At 41.5% G+C, this 19,373-nt stretch overlaps 1 protein-coding gene across 8 annotated transcripts in view; it reads right to left on the reverse strand.

Moving 5' to 3' along the window:
- vps13d (vacuolar protein sorting 13 homolog D) overlaps positions 1-19,373 on the reverse strand; it is a 274,881-nt gene that overhangs the window by 6,976 nt on the left and 248,532 nt on the right. For 5 of the 8 annotated variants that reach the window (XM_050064560.1, XM_050064557.1, XM_050064558.1 and 2 more), the window contains 11 exons: positions 17,790-17,894; positions 17,472-17,621; positions 12,574-12,723; positions 12,261-12,357; positions 12,014-12,162; positions 10,903-11,037; positions 8,978-9,145; positions 8,545-8,677; positions 4,640-4,835; positions 4,110-4,241; positions 3,174-3,438 (listed from right to left, as the gene is read on the reverse strand). In XM_050064560.1, the coding sequence (XP_049920517.1) occupies positions 3,174-3,438; positions 4,110-4,241; positions 4,640-4,835; positions 8,545-8,677; positions 8,978-9,145; positions 10,903-11,037; positions 12,014-12,162; positions 12,261-12,357; positions 12,574-12,723; positions 17,472-17,621; positions 17,790-17,894 (1,680 nt within the window). Of the gene's footprint in view, positions 1-3,173; positions 3,439-4,109; positions 4,242-4,639; positions 4,836-8,544; positions 8,678-8,977; positions 9,146-10,902; positions 11,038-12,013; positions 12,163-12,260; positions 12,358-12,573; positions 12,724-17,471; positions 17,622-17,789; positions 17,895-19,373 lie in introns of those variants that run through there. The other 3 variants (XM_050064565.1, XM_050064561.1, XM_050064562.1) reach the window with 2 other exon arrangements.

The following is a 19,373-nucleotide window of genomic DNA, read 5'->3' on the forward strand; positions in this document are numbered from 1 at the left end:
TTTTATTTATTCATTTCACAGATAGTTATACATCCTTAGTCCTTAAATTCATTATGGACGTGGACTTAAAATCATTGTTTTATTGTATGGCCTTGCTGCCCTGGCTTTTGGCCTTTGTGCCCTCAAAAAATTGACAACACGAAAGGCCAAGTGGCCTTGCCCCTAAAATGACGAAATTCCAGGCCTGGTCATCTGCATAAAAATGAAATGCAATGCCATGCTTTCTCAGAATTGAACCCAGGGGGAGCATATAAAGGGAAAAGAGGATAGGCCGAAGAATGGGCCCCTGAGGCACTCCACATGGTAAAGTTGCTGAGGAGGACACACAATCACCAAGGCTGACAGAGAAGCTTCTGTCATTGACTGACAGAAGAGACGTCTTACTTGACGTAAGACCTAAACCACTCCAACGCAGTTCCTTGTATGCCAATATGATGCTCTAGGCGAGCGATAAGGATACTATGATCCACTGTATCAAAGGCAGCTGAGAGGTCTAGGAGCATAAGAAGGGCAGAATTCCCTGCATCAGTGGCTTATAAAAGATCATTAAAAACTTTCAAAAGTGCTGTTTCAGTGCTATGAAAGGCTTTAAAACCAGACTGGAACACCTCGAGAATACCATTTGAATTTAAGAAGGACTGCAATTGAACATGCACAATTTTTTCCAAAATCTTTGAAAGAAAAGGAAGTTTTGAAATGGGCCTAAAATTTGAGAAGACAGAGGTGTCCAGATTAGGTTTTTTAATCAGTGGTTGCACAACCGCATGCTTAAAATTTGCTGGTACAACCCTTGAAACCAAACTGCTATTTAAAATAGTTTGGATGCAAGGTCCAATAGTCTCACAGGTATCTTTAAAAAAGCAAGAGGGAATAACATCTGTGGGACAAGTAGAAGGTTTCATATGACCAATTATATCATTTAACTGTGAAAGAGACACAGGCTCAAACTCCTTAAAAACAGCAGAGCAAGTGACAGCAGTGGAGGGGTCATAAGAAGGCGGTGAAATGCGTGATCTAATGGCCATGATCTTGTCAATAAAAAAAAAAAAAAAAACTAAATAAAAAAGACATCATGGCACGCCTTCACAAAGCAAGAGGTGCTTTTAGCCAACTTCATTACATGTGGAAGTCTAAACAGTATAGCCTCAAAACTAAGATGAGGATCTACATCAGTGATTTTAAGGCCGTCCTGCTGTATGACTCTGAGTGCTGGAGAGTGACAAAAACTGGCCATGATCTGCGACCGGCCAGTCAGTCTAAAATATGACGATTTAAAACGCCGGTCAAATTCCTGGCGCGCTGCATGATTGACATCGTGTAACATCAGCAGTGCACACACGCGCACATGTGCAACTCATGGCATGGGCGATGTGTGGAAATGAAACATGGGTGGCTTCTCACCTAAATCATTCACGCACTCTCAAAAGAGAGAAGGAGAAAGTCGTTAATTGTCTGTGTTAAACTTAACCGTCTACTAAAGAAATTACCCACAAATGCTATACACCAAGAATTATTATTTAATTTATCTATGTTTTTATTTATGCATGCCTTTTTTACTTATTTATTTTCATACTGTACCTGAAGTTATATTTGAGCAAAAAGGAAAATGTTTCTTAACCTGTGTCCCTTTTTTTTTTTTGTTTGAGATGATTATTGAAAAGCTGGTTCTATCTTGGTTAAAATGTTCTAATAAAGGAAAGATAGAAAATATTGCCATATCTTGTGTGCTGTAAAGTGGTTTGAAAAAAATGAAATCGGAATCGGCCAAAATCGGAATTGGCCGTCCAAGCAATCTGCAAATTGGAAATCGGTATCGGCCCAAAAATTGTAATCAGTGCAAGTCTAAAACTTAGTAAGTACACCCACCTTCACCTTTGACCATAAAATTTTAATCAATTTATTGTTCAGTCCAAGTGGACATTTGTGTCAGATTTAAAGAAATTCCCTTTAGCTGTTCTTGAGATATTGTGATCACAAGAATGAGACAGATGCAAGGTCACACTGTCCTCGACCTTTGACCTATCAAATCAGTTCAATGAGTCCGGGTGAACATTTGTGCCAAATTTGAAGAAATTCACTCAAGGTATTTGTGAGATATCACATTCACAAGAATGAGACTGATGAGATCACATGGACTTGACCTTTGACTTATGACCACCAAACTTTAATCAGTTCATCTTTAAGTCAAAGTGAATGTTTGTGCCAAATTTGAAGAAACTCCTTCAAGCTGGTCTTGAGATATTGCATTCATGAGGATGAGATGGATGCAAGGTCACAGCAACCTTGACCTTTGACCACCAAAATTTAATCAGTTCATCAATGGGTCCAAGTCAACCTTTGTGCCAAATTTGAGGAAATTCCCTCAAGTCGTTCTTGAGATATCGTATTCACAAGAATGAGACAAACAAGATCACAGTGACCTTTAACTTTGATCTATGACCACCAAAAAACTTATCAGTTCTTTGTTGAGTCCAAGTGAACATTTGTGCCAAATTTGAAGAAACTCCCTTGAGGCTTTCTTGAGATACAGTGTTAACAAAACACCAAAAACATAATGCCTCTGGTCATGGCTCTTGCCAGCGCAGAGGCATAAAAACTAATGAGTGTATTTTTGGTGAAATGGAAGTTATCAATACGTTGACATGTATGATTCCAGTATATCACTTAAAGTGAGCAACATGAGGCGGGAGGGGCGGCAGTAGCTCAGTCCATAGGGTCGCCTGTTCAAGTCCCCATCCGGACCAAATGCGGAGCGTGGACTGGTAGCTCAAGAGGTGCCAGTTCACCTCCTGGGCACAGCCGAGGTGCCCTTGAGCAAGGCCCCTGATCCTGGTTGTTATCCAGAGAGGAAGTGAGAGGGCTGACCTTTGATCTTTTGAATATAAATGGTAACCCCCTCCCTCATTTTATTCTATTAGACATTTATGTGAAATGTTGTCATAATTAACATGAATTCTTGAGTTTATGGCCAATAACATGTTGTGTGAGGTCACAGTGACTTTGACCTTTGAGTAACAAGTAGTAACATAGTGAAACCAACACTATCTGCATAGAGAGATACCAGCAGCGGGAGCTGAGAAAATATTTGATATTTTTGTGTTATGTGGGTGTCGCTAAAGCAGTCGTGCTATCCAGACACTGACAATGTAAAATGAGTCAGATGAGTGTCTCACCATGGGTTTCTGATGGGAGGGGCCAGGAATGGCCACACCACTGCTGGTGCTCTCAGCCTTCTTGGTAAGCTGCACATATACCTTCCCATGATCCTTAGAGACCAGACAATGGTAGAGGTCATCATACTTGACTTCCAGGAAGATGGCCTCACGGTCCACGTATTCCCCTGGCCTCAGGAAGTAGACCACTTTGGAGGAGATGAGGACGCAATAGCTGTCGATTGGCTCCACAGCGATGAAGCTATTGTGGCAAACAGACACTGAACTTTCAGTGTAATGGAACAGCAGGTGATAAGAGCGTTAAGCAGGATTTATACTTCTGCGATGGATTGATGCCATAACCTGCGCCATAACCTACACCATAACCTAAACCGTACCCTACGCAGTAGCCATTACATGCACCTCCCCAGAAATGTAACTAAACGTCACAGCAACGCAGCTGTCCTGTCTATTTCTGTAAGCTGAAAACATGTCCCTCAGTGGAAACAAAGCTTTTATTTACTTTTATTTCATAGATAAGAAAAAAATTAATTGTGAAGACAATAAAGTCCCTAGAAAATAGCATTCTAAGTCTTGTGTGGGATTTATCCTGGCTTCATATGAGTAATTTATACAATGTAAAATGCCATGGGCTTGTGCTAATAACAGCATGTTGTATTTGTTTGGAAAACGTGTTTATATAAGACAGTTGTTTTGTCAGTGAACCTTGTGAGCTGTAATGGAGCCGAATTTTCTAACGTTACCTTTGATAAATGTTGCTGTTGTTCCTGGCCTCATATGAGTAGAGGAAAACTGCGCTAGCTGCTAGGCTAATTTATACAATGTAAAATGCCACCGGATTGTGCTAGTAACAATAAAACATTATAGTATAAGAGTATAAGTCCGCCTTAAGACACACAGAGTGTGTTTGAATGTAGTGAAATGGGTGAGACTCACAACTCAGAGTGGATGTTGTCAGTGAGGCGGAAGAGCTGCTCCTGACCGTCCGCCTGGGTGGCCGAGTGTCGAGGCAGCAGACCCTGAGGTCCCTTACAACAGCGAGGCTTCCTGACCCGCTGCACACCGAGTCTGATAAACACAGCAACAACACAAACACTTTACACACAGTACAGTACACACCTTCCACTAGTTCAGGTATCAGGACTTCGTAGTTTTAGTAGTGTCCAGAACTCTTTTTTTTTTTATATCGATGTTGATATGAGTTTGCTGGCACTGTTTATCTCCCTGCTTTTGTCATGAGATTTGCTTCAGCATTCTAAAATCCAGTCATTACATGTCCTTCCAAATCAGTTCACAGCATAAACCTCCTTAACATGCAGCTTTGGTAATTTACTTTCAATAAACGTTAGCAAATTCAGCTCTCAGTGTATTCTCTGTAGAGACCTGAAAGTCTCTTTGACTCTGTATAATACAAACGTCATTTTTTCAAAGGTTCATATAATAATTAAGTAAGAGCCTCAACCCACCTGTGGTTACTGAGACTAGCCATGTCCCGGACTGTCTGTGCTGTCTCTGAGGCAAAGTCAAGAGCTCCAGCCACCGGTTTGGTCACAGTGCCCACCAGACCTTTTCCCAGGCCTGAGAAGAAGCCGCTGACTCCACCTTCTGTCTTCACACCCTCCACTGTGGACGTAATGATGCTCGTCATGCCTCCAATGATACCTGGGGGGAAGGGGGTGTTTATTTAAAAGGACATGCAAACTAGCACAGGAGATCTTCCCCCAGGAAATTTTTTGCCCTCTGACTAGATAAATGGTCTTTTGCACGAGACATTTCTTCCATTCCATTTCTTCAATTTCTTTTTCTGACTTAATATTTTAGTTTTTTTACTTTGGCCCATGACGTCAACTCCTCATTATAATCATGTTGTAATGCCTGAAAATGCACTTATGTTTTAATCCTGCCAGACCACAAGAGCCTGTACCCCTCCCTCATCAATGTGCCTTGTCACAGTCACCACAGTTAACGCACTTAAATCAAGTGATCTGCAGAGCAGCATCACCCTGACCTGCCTTCATGGACAGCCAAGTAACAACAGCATTGGTATTGCTTTGGTATTGTTGGTTACTGTTGTGAGATTATAATAATAATATAATTTATTTCAATAAATCTGAAATATGGTTTGGTGCTGCACATTTCTTGTGCCAAGAGCGCAGAGAAGGAGTTTTAAAAAAAGTGAATTTTAATTTTATTTCTGAACCAGAAATAAAACATAAAGAACAGAATGTAAAGAATTGAGCTGATTAAATTAAAGGGTTCTGGTGGGAAATTATCAGCAAGAGAGAATATAAAATAAGCCTTGCATTTAAGGCCTGAAGAAAAGAACCATGTTTGTAAAAAAGCTGAATTTTATGTAAATGAACCAAACTACCCCCCAGATGACTTTTTTTCTCTAAAGAACTCCATTAACTTCACACCTAAAAGAACTTTGTGGTAGAAATCATCCTCAGTGTGTGAATGTGTCAGAGCAGCTTCTACTCTGTACATCCAGAACCATTTAAACTTTACTGTGGAACACGGTCCCTCATTTATACACAGTTAAATTGACTCAGCAGACAACACGAAATAAGACTAGTTGATCTACAGGTGAATAAATATTTGAAAGCAGTACAGCAGGGGTGTCCAACTGCGGCCCGCGATCCATTTTTAATTGGCCTGCAGGAAATTCGAGAAATATAATGAAACATGGCCCACACTTCAAACTTGTGCGTGACTGTATTGTACTTCTTAGTTTTAACACTAGGGGGTGCTACTGTTAAACAAGGCAATTAAAACTCATCGAAATGCAGTGTGATGAATCTCTGAATAATCATCAGTCTCTCCCTCCCCGACTTCTACCGGAGCTTGGAAAAGGAAAAGTTTCCTCTGATGAGATGCCACGCAAAAAGAATGAGTCTGTTCGGCTCAACATACTGTACATATGTGAGCAAACATTTTCTCTGTTAACGATGAACAAAAGGAAACTGAGAACCAAAATGACTGCCAGCCATCTCCGTGATGTCCTTTGCATCTCAACCACCAAGTTCACTCCTGACCTGCCAGCCATCCTTCAATCCAAAGCGCAGCATCTAGCTCCCACAGAGTGCAATGCCACACACGAAGGAGTAAACATCACTGTGCACAGCGCACACACACTGCGCAAAATCAGCTGATCGAAACTTTCCTTACTATGAGGCAGATTCAATCGCTCCGTGGTCAAGTCACATTTGTCCGCATTATTGGCTCGAGGTGCGTCAGATTAGCCACTGCAGCTGGATTGTCAGCGCCGTGACCGATTTAAATACCCAGCGCAGCTGATACTCACCGATGTAACTCACTAAGAATTATGTGCACCCCAGTTAATAAGCCCATTTCCGTCAATTAAAGTTAATAACATTTTCTAACAAACGTTAATTGGTGTGTTAATTAGCCCAATAATTTACATAACAGGCTTGAAATGTACCCATCCCAGTTTCCCCTTATTGTTCCCCCTCTGTACAGGGCTGTTAAGGGGATCACCATCCTGACTAAGGAAAAATCTAAGGCTGCTGTTTTGAGAATAAGCTACCAACTAGGCTTGTGCCGGTTTGAAAATTTTCCAACCGGTTTGATTTAAAACCAAATATCTAACTGAACCGATATATCGAATTATATACCTAATTTGACCACTGGGGGTCGCATTTGAGCTATTTTTCCCAATAAAAGCCCATTGTAGGTGTACTGCGCCTCCAATCCACTAGGTGGCGATAATGCTGTATTAACCACCAATACACACAAGGTTACATAAGAAGAAGAAGAAGCAGAAGGACACTTCTCTCGCAGCAGCAGCAGCAGCAGACAGCTGATCAGAGCTGCGGAGTCCGCAGTCTGCAGAGCCTCTGAGACAAACTAAACAAAACACTTGTAGGCTCCTCCACTTCATTTAAAAACATTCATAAACCTTATTAAGTTGTCATAATGCATGTTACAATGCAAGATAAGTTGAATATAGTCCCTTGACACTCCGCTGATGTGAAAAGCCACCCACCACCCGGTTTATCCGGTTGACGTGAATTAAACCGGACCGAACTGGTTAAACCAGAAATCGGCACAAGCCTACTACCAACCTTTTTTCTGAATAAATAAATGAAAATCCATTAATGGAAAGCTGTGGTTTAGGCTGCTTTTTTAAGCATATTCAACAATAAAGCATATTGTGATGTACTTTTTATTGATTTTGTCTAACTTTAATACATGAGATGTGAGGCTATATACCTCACCTATAGTAAGTGGCCCGGCCCAGCCCTTCGTATATTTTTCTGTATGTGGCCCTCAGTGAAAAAAAGTTTGGACACCCCTGCAGTACAGAATGCCTGACAGTGTTACTGCCATATTTTCTATTAATTTTTTTATTTTGATTTATCATCTGCCACCTGAATTTTGTTTTCCTTTACATAAATAAATACATTTCCGCCATAAATTGATGCAGGAAAAAAAATCACCAGAATGCAGGAAATGAAGCGTTTGAGGCTCAAAATTTCCTGGGAGGGTCCCAAAACCCCACCATTTCATATGTGTCCCTAATACTCTTTAAACAAAATGATGCTCTTGGCTGCATCATTGTGTGGCTATTAAAATAAATATGTAAGTAAGCTAAACATGTTAGTGTTTATAACTTTATTTTTTTAAATTAAGAATTATGAGAGAGGTGCCCCCCCTTTTTTGCCTGAGCATCTGCCCCCGAAAATGTCTTTGCACAGGACTGTGTCTTACCATGGGGGGGTATTATAGTTTCACACATGCAGGACCTACATGAATCAGAGAAAGCAACTAAACTGGAACTCCTATGAAAGTGCAAATGCTGTCGCATCAACCAGGGATCACTGGACATCAGTAAGTAAACAAAAGTACCTCAGGGTAACTGCGCACCATATTAACATTGATTGGACATTGCACTCCTTTGCTTTAATGGTTCGATATACAGAAGAATGCTTTGTAGGAACATGTAACTCTAAAAGTCAAGATCATAAAGTAAATTTCTTTGCATTCATTTGAATCCCAATCAAGACGCTCTGGTAAGCACTGATTCACCTTGTTAATATAGACTTCAAAACTGTTTAAAATGCAAAATAATGGAATTTTAAACTTGTGTTAAAAATGTGACTATTGAAATTCATCCATTAATCACGATTCAGTTTTTTCCCCTGTCTGACAGCCCTAATATCTATAATTTTCTATATTCACAACTGTTACATTGCTTGTAGTGTTCACTGCCCCAAACCCATCAGGCAATAATGTCAGTTTTATTCAGTGTTGTTCAGTGTTGAGGTGTGAAAAGACTCTTATTCACCCACTAAATGATCACTGTACTGTAACTGCTGTGCCCAAACATAAAAATTGAGCCAGGTCGTACCATGAGCCAGTCCATGGATCCCTGCTACCAAGTGCTCTCCACTGGTGGCTCCGTGGTATCTGATGTACTCTCGCTCGCTCTGGTGCCGGTTGTCCATGGTCTTCCCCAGCCCATCTGATAAAGTACCTGCAAACTGACACACAAAGAACAAGAAGATGTTAAAACTGCACGGCTTCTTCCACTATTACAACTTTCATATGCTTTTCCTCATATGTTTTATATGTTTCACAGGTATATGCTCGTGTATGTTCAGGAGGTGGACACACGAATGCCTACACAATACAATACAATAATGCAACAACCAAACAATGCATTCAAATCAAATGATAATTGTGATTGTGATGTGTGAACAGGAAAACAATGTTGTAAAAATATATAGCACAGTAAATATAGAAAAAGAGAGTCACTTATACACAGCTAGACAAAGGTGTACCTTGGCAGCAGAGTTGGACACGCCATGGGTCACATTGCGTATGAGACCACCCACATTGCCGTACTTAATGAGCTCAGACACTCCCTCAGTAACGTCGTTGAGGAGACCCATGGGGTTTCCCAGGAAGTCCACGGAGCCTAGGATCTGAGCTGCCTGGCTGATCAGCTCCTACAAACAGGTTAACACTGTTCAGTGATGACCTGACACAGACCTGACAGCCCACCACATCACATGACAGACCTGCTTATGTGCTATGTGACCATGAAGCCAGTAACAGGTGATGAAATTATCTTTACTTTGCAAAAATACAATTAAAAATATGTTGACTTTTAATATGCACCCATCATTGGCACTCATCTGTTCCTACATGACGCAGTGATTAGATGCACAGCATCAGTTTCAGGCTGTAATGTTTGATTGACTAACAATACAAACAGATATCTTTGACCGATATGAAAGCAGGAAACAAACATTTAAAATATGTTGCGAGTATTGCGATAAAATATGTTGCGATATATTACCTTTTTTCAACTGTAAATTTTGTCCCCAAAGGAAAACTTTGTCAACATCTGTTTTATCTAATAAGATAATGCTTTGAGTCTGTTCTCACTTCAGACACACACACACACACATCTACATGCATACATGTGAAAAATATATAAACAAGACCTAAACATATACACTGAAACACACAATTGCATAATTAAAATACAAGCATAAAACATAGATATTAGGACATAAATCAAGAATGGTCACTAGAAAGAGGACAAAAAAGTAGCGATAACAATAGCAAGCCCCCCAAAAGAAGTTCTGTCAAACATTGAGGATAACCCTTTCAATATACAACATGTTCAAGCGCAGTAGAAGATGTGTTTAATCCATAAAGAATGGGTTATGAGCAGAGGTGACTTCCATTTCAGCACTATATGTCCCCGAACACACAGAAAGCCTTTTAGCAGTTTGAGGCAGCTCATTAGGAACCTCTGCTGAAGGGCGAGGACCCTATTGTTTTTAATGAGAATGAAGCTTTTTGTTCGCTGTTTTTGCGCTGCTATGCGCCTCATGTTTCTGTTCTCTAGGCGCCTGGTGTTTTTGCTGGAGTACTCTAAACTCCTTGAGTTGAAAAAACTTCAACTCAGAGCGGAAAAGCATTTCTGCTTTTTCCCCACTGTTGTATGGGATGATTTGAGAGGCGAGTCATTTGCTGTGGTCACGACAACAAGTTTACAGTTGGAAAACAATGGAGGAGAAACTGGTGGTAGTGGTTGCTGGATACCCAGAGCTATACGACTTTACAAACTGCAGTTACAACCATCTAAATAGAAAACAGCAGGCGTGGAAGCATTTAAGTGCAGTATAGAAACAGTCATCATAGAGGCGAAGCTCCCGGACCAACTGGTGGTACACCCTGTTTTTAGCGTCTCGTGTACCTACACAGATCTCTGCTTCCCTGTGCCCAACAAACTATTTGCTGACAGCTTCTCACCCTCAACCAGAGCTACAGCAAGTACCCTTTACCTGTCCATTTTAGGAACTAGATACTAATTACTGTCAAATAAATAAAATATAAATAAAATAAAACAGACGGTATATTGATTACACGGGAAGGGTAGGGTAAGGAGGTCATGGGGCGGTTGCCTGGCAACAATAAAAAGGTGCAGCAAGTGTTATTTTACTAGTGGCATTCAATTAAACAAAAGGCAGGGCGGTGCGCCTCATGTTTTGCAAACTGCAAATTGCTTTCTGTGTGATCGGGGCCTAACATATCTGGCCAACAAAGTCGTAACACTGGAAAAATGATTGGGAATTACTTCTGTAAGGGGGAGGATACCAAACAGTCTGACTGTTGCAGTCATTTATGATAATATCGAGAACATTTCAGACGAGACTAAGGTAGTTCAAAGCAGCACATCCAGTCTGCTTACCTCTCTGAAGTGCTTGAGGATGTCATTGATGATGATCTCCTGGGTTTCATAGGGGTGCACTCTGGTGAACGGGTACATGTTGATGACAGCATCTTCAAAGCGAACCAGAGGAAAGCCCAGGGTGCCTTTCAGAGCCTAGAGTAACAAAAACACATGTGAGAAAACGTGTGAAGGCACAGCAGCTGGAGGAACAGGAAGTAACAGAGTGACATTGTATGGTAACAGGAGGCAGTAGCATGACATCTCTGTGATCCACAGATGGACAAAACTTATTGCTAAAATCAATTCAACCACACTGTCTCATTAGAGTTGCTTTATAATCAGAGTCTACTGCTGTTTCAATACTTTGATTCTTTCAACAATCCCTAAAACTGTACTGGGACTGTTACCTCTCACTCTTTGTCAGCTGGCTGCTGGAAGTGGCATTGACTCTTGTCAACTTGTTTAGTCTGTGCTGTTTGTGTATTTTTTTGTTTTTTTGTATTTGTTTTTTGTGTTGATGTTCTTAAAATAGAAAAACTTAAATAATAAAATAGAGGTAAGGGGTGTAATTCCAGGGCTGTGTATCAATAGTAAAGTTAATTCATTTTCATTGTAAATATTATAAAAAGATGTATGTACAAGTTGTGGTTAAATATTACTGGAATATTGTGAGGTTACAGTATAGTGATATAATACATGAAGATGCTAAAGAAGTGTAATATCTGTAGGGATGCACAATAATATCTGTACATAATCTGTGTTGGCCAATATCAGTTTTAAAATGAACAATCAGAATCAGCCAACATGTTTTTTCTTATTTTGCACAATGAATAAATATTACATACATTGAAAAGTATTCTATTTCTGCTGGTGGGCCATCACAATAAGAGTATGCTTGCATAATATTTTGTGATTACCACTACAGAAGAGACTTGATGATCACTAAAATTAGTGAGAACAGTAGTCTGTTGTCAGCTTTTGTCTTTGGAGTTAGGTGATGTTAGCACCTGATTAAGTAAACAGAAGGTGACATGTTGCTCTCTGTTAAAGGTGACATTATTGTGCATCAGCTGAGTGCAGATTAACAAAACTGAGCAGCAAGGAGAATAAAAATGAGAAGACAGCTTACCTTGAGATCAGGAGGCAGCTTGTGGGAAGTGAAGACACTCAGTTTGACCTGGGGGAGGCTGATCTTCAGGTTCTCAAAGTAGTAACGTTTGGGAGGTCCTGTGTCCTCATTGTGCTTTTCATAAATGTTTTCATCCAACTTCTCCAGCTCTAAATTAATGATTATTAATTTTTTTTTAACCTTTAGGCAAAAACAACCTTCATACTCACAGCATTGCACAAATATTACCATTTAACTAATGACCCACCAGCTTCTGTCTGTCCATATCCAAAGAAGCTGAGCAGCTTGAGCAGCAGCTTCTCCTCAATGATGACTGTGAAGCGCCGGGCCGTCACCATGAGGTGCTGTGAACACATCATGGTTACATCATTAGTCAGGTGATTCTAGTATTTGCTATCTCTGGTACACTAGAAATGTCTGGTTTCTGATGTGCACAAGAAACCAGGAATTATCTGGTGCTGATCTGGAAAAAAAGACTGTGACATTTTAATAAGTCAAATGTTTCTGTAGCATGCAGTGGTTTACTGTATTGCTGCATTAATTCATTGTGTGACACTCACCTTGAACAGATCAGTGAGCATGAGGTTGCTGGGGACTTTGACCGAGTTGACCTGTAGGGCCGGGCCGCTGTCGTTGACACTGCTGTCACTGGAGCTGGGAGTCACACACAGCATCACAGGCTGAGTAGTACCCAGCAGTTGGTTATCCACCTGGTGACCAGCACATGACAGATCTAGCATTAACACAACACTCTTCCCTGAAACAGAATGTGATAGTTATGTGCATTGTCAGCAGAGAAGAGGGTTACATGAGTACTGATAACACTGTATTCACAGGAAGCTTCTGGATCAAACCAGCACAGTGAAAATATGGACTACAATACTGTATAATCAGTGTCAATAACACTGGCATCAATCTACCTGTATCATTTCCATATTGTTTTAATGTGAGAAGGTTTTTAGACATTTTTAATCTTCATAGTTTTAATGAAGTAAAATATTTTACAAAAAATTCAAGACATTTTAGTTGACAAAAATTACATGGCATTATAGTCAGCTTTTAGTCATTATATTTTCTGTATGTTTTTATCTTTAAACTAATCCAGTTAGGCTAATTCATGTATACGAAATTAGAACCAAGGTGACAAGTTGACAAAAACAAAAAAAAATAAATCATTTAGACAATATATTCTAAGACTACAAAAAATTTCTCCACAAAGGTTTTTCACATCAGCTGTGAAGGCTGCTCATCCTGGCGCCAACTATTTACTGGAGTTTACCAGCCTGTCGCTCATGCGGCATTTGAAGATAATTACAAGCACAGCCGTTCTCGGCTTTCAATATCCGATAGTCCACCTCTGACATTTTTGTCATGGCTTGTCAACGAAAATGAAAAATAGATTTCGTCTTAGTTTTTATTATCAAGATCTATTTTTAGCTTGTCATCATCTTGCTTATGTGATGGAAAAAAGGTTGTTGATAAAAAATTTTTGTCATGGTTTTCGTCAACGAAATTAACACTGCTATCACATTGCATAGGACTCTCTCTGTCCAGACTGAATCCCTTAAATATGCACTTCTGTTATGTCATGTGATCAAACCACAAAGCTCTCAGCTGTACACTCAAGATCAGACTGGAGATGTAACGACTTAAAAGATGGGTGAGTAGTTGCTATCTTCCTAGGTTTGTACATTTTAAAAACAAAACACACATTGATATTGTGATATTTGCTGGAAAATGATGTACAATATAGCCAACAGCAAGTGGGTAGATTTTCCAAGAACTGTCAGCTCTGCCACCAGCCAGCTGACACCTTATCGTATAGGCTGCCGGGCTGAAAAAATCCTTTTTTTTATTGCCAAAAATAACGTTGAATATACATTTTTTCAGGGATCAATTATTTGTGTTTGTGGGGGAGTCTTAACTGCATTTTGGTGCAAAAAACAATTGTTATGTTTATGAACATAGTTATCATTGAGCCAAATTTTAATGCCATGGTTATGCCAAAGCCATGTTTTCATGTGTTCGTGGAGTCAATTTGATTAATAATCATACTATCATGATACTATCATACTATCATGGCTGCATGGGCACGAATGCAATTCAATCCAGGAAAAACGAGGAGCCTAAGTATCCTGAAAGGAAAGCTGACAGAATCCATCTTCAGTATCCAAGGGTCCGAGATTCTAACAATTCAAGATCAAGGAATCTAATGCCTTGGAAAGAATTATGACAGCACCCTAACGGTCAGTGGCAACCTAAAAAACACCACAGCTCAACTTAAAGGACAACTTCGGTATTTTTCAACCTGGGCCCCATGTGTATGTGTGCATATGATTCATGGGTACAACTCGTTCTAAAATTGGTTCAGTATTGAGGGAGGCGGATGCAACCGGAGCCGCGAAACGAGTTAAAACAGTAACGGGGCAAATGCGTCCCATATAAGTTTGCGCATTAAAAATGCTTTTTTTCGCCACTGACCGGTTCAGATCGCCAGTGCTATGAGTGCTATGAGTGGAGTCACCTGTCAGTCAGTGTTGGAGTAGAGAGGGGGAGGGCTGCCACGCTGGGTACTGTAAGTGAGTATGTGGGTATGAAGTGTGTGTGTTACGCTAGAAGAGTCAGAGGACAGAGTCTTTTATGTGCTACCCAGAGTGTTACCGGAGTTTTTGGAGCGCTCAAATAAACGGGCCTTTTTCCCGAACGCAAGAACAGGATGTCGCGCAACACCCTGTACAGGTTTCATAGGCTGCCTTTGTCGGACGGCGAGATGCTGAAGTTGTGGCTGGATGCTAACACTCCTGTCCAGACACTGCGCCTTGCAGACCATCGGGTCTGCAGTGCTCACTTCTCCCAAGATGACTTCTGCCAGCCAAAGAAGAGAAGACATCCAATCCCGAAACACCTCTTCCTCAAGAAAACGGCTGTCCCACGAGTAGAGNTTACAGTACCCAGCGGGGCAGCCCTCCCCCTCTCTGCTCCAACACTGACTGACAGCTGACTCCACTCATAGCACTCATAGCACTGGCGATCTGAACCGGTCCGTGGCGAAAAAAAGCACTTTTAATGCGCCAACTTATAACGGACGCATTTGCCCCTGTTACCGTTTTAGCTCGTTTTACGGCTCTGGTTGCATCCACCTCCCTCAATACTGAACCAATTTTAGAACGAGTTGTACCCATGAATCATATGCACACATACACATGGGGCCCAGGTTGAAAAATACCGAAGTTGTCCTTTAAGATGTGGCTCAGGGCAATAAGCAAATAAGGCCATTAAGTGTGAAATGCAAGCCTCAAGAAGCAGTGAAGGATGCAGAGACATATTGGAGGCATCAAGAGATTGTTGGGGTGGTCTGTCAAGGCCAACTAGGACTTGGAAACTACAACACCACTAGGTGGAGCAAGGCCAATGCCAAAGACAGGAGAGGTCTCGTGGTCCAGAGGGTCCGAGAGGCAGCGGAAGAAGATCGTTGCGTAAAAGCCACAGGGCTTGCCTGCCAGGGACAGTGGATGCAGTGGGACAATGCGTTGGAACAATCACTGTCCTGGAAGGAACTCTGGGGTACTGACCAGGGCAAGTTGTCTTTCCTCCTGCGGCTGTGGCTGACCTCTAACCAACTCCAAGCAACCTAAAGATCTGGGGTAAAGAAGAAGACCCATCCTGCAAACATTGCAGAGAGGCTGTTTGCATCCTGAACCACATCTTGACTGGATGTCCCAAGGTACTAGGAGAAGGCAGATACAGATGGAGGCACGACAAGGTCCTTGTGTTAATTGCCAAATAGACAGAGCTGCAGAGGGCTAAGGCCAACAAACACCAGGCTTCACCACCCAAAGGGGTCAATTTCCAAAGGGAAGGGGTCAAGACTCCTAGGGCAACAACAGCTGCCAAGAGCCTGGTTTCTGTTTTGAATCGAGCCTCTGACTGGGAGATGCAGGTGGACCTTAAGAGGAGACTCATCTTTCTGGAAGAGGTAGCAGTAACATCATTCCGACTAGACATGATCGTAATATCAAGGAGCACGAAAACAATCTTGGTTGTCGAACTTAGTCCCTTGGAAGGATAGGCTAGCCATCTCTCACCAGTTAAAGAAAGCAAAGTACCAGGACTTTATTGATGAGGCCCTTGTCAAAGGGTGGCATGCGTCCTAATTTCATATTGAAGTCGGCTGCCGTGGTTTCCCATCAACATCAGTGCGCTATTTCTTACAAAAGATCGGTTTGGAACCCAGACAACTAAAGAAAGCCACCAGCTAGATAGCCATGGCAGCCAAGACAAGCTCAAGATGGCTATGGCTGACCAGAGCCCAGAGCTGGAACCCCTCTCTGGGAGAAGGTTAATCCTAGTCTTCACTGCCCCACGCAGCTGAGGTGCAAGAGGTATGCAGTCAGGTTCAGACCTGGCTCAGGGAGAAGGACGCCCCTGCCTTGCATAGTCCCGGGTCCAGCTGCAGGGAGCGGTAGGGAGACATCCCTAACCACTGCCCCACCATCCTGAGATGTTCTGGGTTTAAAGGGGTGAAACATCAAGGAGGGATGGCCCCCAGCTGACGACCCTGCAGCTGGTACCCGTGAATGCTCCAACCATCCTGCCACCGAGGAATAACATCCAGAGGAGGAACATGTAACACCTTATCAAACGTAGCTCTAGATTCTGCTTGTAGCAAAGCATTCATGATGTTTATTTCACATGAAACTTGCAGTATGAATTCACACCCCTTATAATTAACTGGGTCAGCAATAATAATAGGCTAAATTTATTATATAATTATAAGTTCAAATACAGTGGCATGGAAAAGTTTGGGAACCCCTGGTCAGAGATCTTGCATAAAATATTGAAGAAATGTGTCATCTTTAACTTCATGCCTTTTGGAGATCAGGTTATATTTTACTTGCTTAGTGTAGCTATACACAGTAAACAGAATTATGACCATGATGTCCAAAATTTTACATGCCACTGTATCATTCAAATATTAAAACAATAAAGAATGTAATCTGAATGGGATTATAGTGGAAGATTGACAGCAGATGTATGCTGAGAGGGTCTTTCTGACACTGTTCTTCAGTGGTTTGAATCCTCACTGCATTATCACAATATCACTGTCACACTCATGATCTTCATCACAACAAACATAGCATACAGTGAGGGTGCCACAGGGCTCAATAATTGGACTCCTCTTTTTGTCCCGCTTCCCCTTTCCTTGGCCATATTCAGCAAACACAGCCATACTGACGACACACATCTTGTCATTTCACCGTCCTCTAATGACGTGAATTATATCACTAGATAGCATTTCACCATTTAAGAAATGCAGTATGCATGTATATGAACCTCTCTGTCTTTCTGTTTTATCACCATATAGTGCACCAACAACTACTGTTGTATGAATTGGTGTTACACAATCTTGAAGTTAAAGTTGAATACTGAATACTTCTCATAACTGTGTTGAGCTCACCTGGATGTTCTGAATGCTGAGCTCGAGCACCTCGTTGGTAGCAGTGTGGGTGAAGTGGACATTTATACCAGACAGAGTAGTGAACACCAGCTCCTCAGGAATCTTGTTGACCAGAGACACACCCAGACCTTCCTCCAAATTCACCAACACCTGAGAATGAACACCATGAAGACATCAGAAGAAAGGCCTCTCATTGAGACACACTCAAGGTTATTGTAGAACCCCTTCAGCACCTGGTACCAGACATGTTTTTACTAATAAAACAAAGAACAAATGTGATTGAAAAAAATAGTAGATGTGTAAAGAAGTTGCTGGCACCTCCAGCTCCTGCTCTGGCTCCCCCTTCTTAACATCCTCTTTGCTCCTGTCCTGCTCTGTGCTGGGTGAGCTCCGGATCATTCTTCTCTGGTTAAAGTCACTGATCTACAAACAAACACACAATGATGAGATTCACCATCACTTCAGATGAAAAGTAGATATTATCGGATGCTATCAGAGCACCAAAGATCTTTTAGACTCTGAAAGAAGTGGTTATCTGATTCACAGTGGAAGAACACAAGCAATCTGTAACAGAGAAAAACTAGAGGATAGAAAGTGCAATCAAACTGTGTCATACACAGAGGCAGGGGTAAGACATATCTGCAGCCATTCTAATATAGTTACTGATGTAAGTAAATTTCAATATTTAGGCTTATATGGATGACCTGACTACACTCACCACAATCAAGGCATGCAGTAGGCGACTGCTGAGACAGCTGCAAGATAACATTGAGTGGGCCTGGATGAAAATAAATACACTGATAGAATCCCATGACCAATGTGTAGCCCAAACAGCTCCTACACTCACTACTGGAAGAAAGTGGACCCCATCTGCAGCTAAGCAACAGGCAGTCAGCCCTTAAACACTGGGACATTGTTGGACATGTGCAACAAGGAAGGGAGGCCTTAGCCTTGGAGAGAACAGACCATCCTGGCAGAGGGCAGCCCCATTTCAGTACCAAGATCTTGTGTTGGAGGGGCTGCGCCGACAACAACAGGCAATGAGGTGCGAAAAACGTTTCTCAAGCACAAGGACAGCAGATGAGATAGGAGGGAGTTAAGAAGAGAAAGTTCTCTTGGAAGAAGATGCGTGACATGGAAGCATCTTAAACCAGCTTCATAATTCAATGTCCTGTCATCTCCAAGGAACCTCAGGCCATAGTCCTGCACTGGGTCAGGTACCTGCAAAAAGCTGTGTAGCAGGTAAAAAAAATGACATACATATAAATTCATGGGTACAGGCATGGATAAAAAATGAACATGCAGGCAGGCAGCAGGTGAGAACAAAAATATATTTTTTTAATTTCAGAATAAAACAAATGAAAAAGTTGTGCAGTATATGTATAATATTTTGACATCTAAATCACGATTATCAAGCCACAATTCCTTTAATTTTGAAAGTCAGTGACACAATTTGAACCCTTGACCCACTCATCACATTCGTCACCTATGTGGAGGACTCCAGCAATAAAACTTTTCAGCCCAAGTTCAACACACCCAAGGATGATCCTTTTGAGATTTAATGGTGATGAAAAGAGCATGCTAAAAGGTTTCCTAACCTAGCAGTGATTGCGCGGAATGTTTTCACCTACTCGGCATTGAGTGCAGCCAGTGAAAGAGATGTCTTCTCTGCATGGATTTGTATTTTAAGATTGCAGCTTAATGTGAGTGACTGTAGCTTGTGTGTGTTTAATCTTGGGTGCGGGTTGCATCGCGGGACTTTTATTAACAGGTGTTAACAGGTGTGGCTTTGACTTAGACATAATCATGGGTAACGGGTTGGGTCTGGTACTGAACTTTACGGGTATGGGCGGGTGTTGATTTTCAAGAATGGACCAGTGCAGGATGCTGCCTCAGCTCAAG

The sequence above is a fragment of the Epinephelus moara genome, chromosome 16 (genome assembly GCF_006386435.1).
Source record: "Epinephelus moara isolate mb chromosome 16, YSFRI_EMoa_1.0, whole genome shotgun sequence".
NCBI classification, from domain to species: domain Eukaryota; kingdom Metazoa; phylum Chordata; class Actinopteri; order Perciformes; family Serranidae; genus Epinephelus; species Epinephelus moara.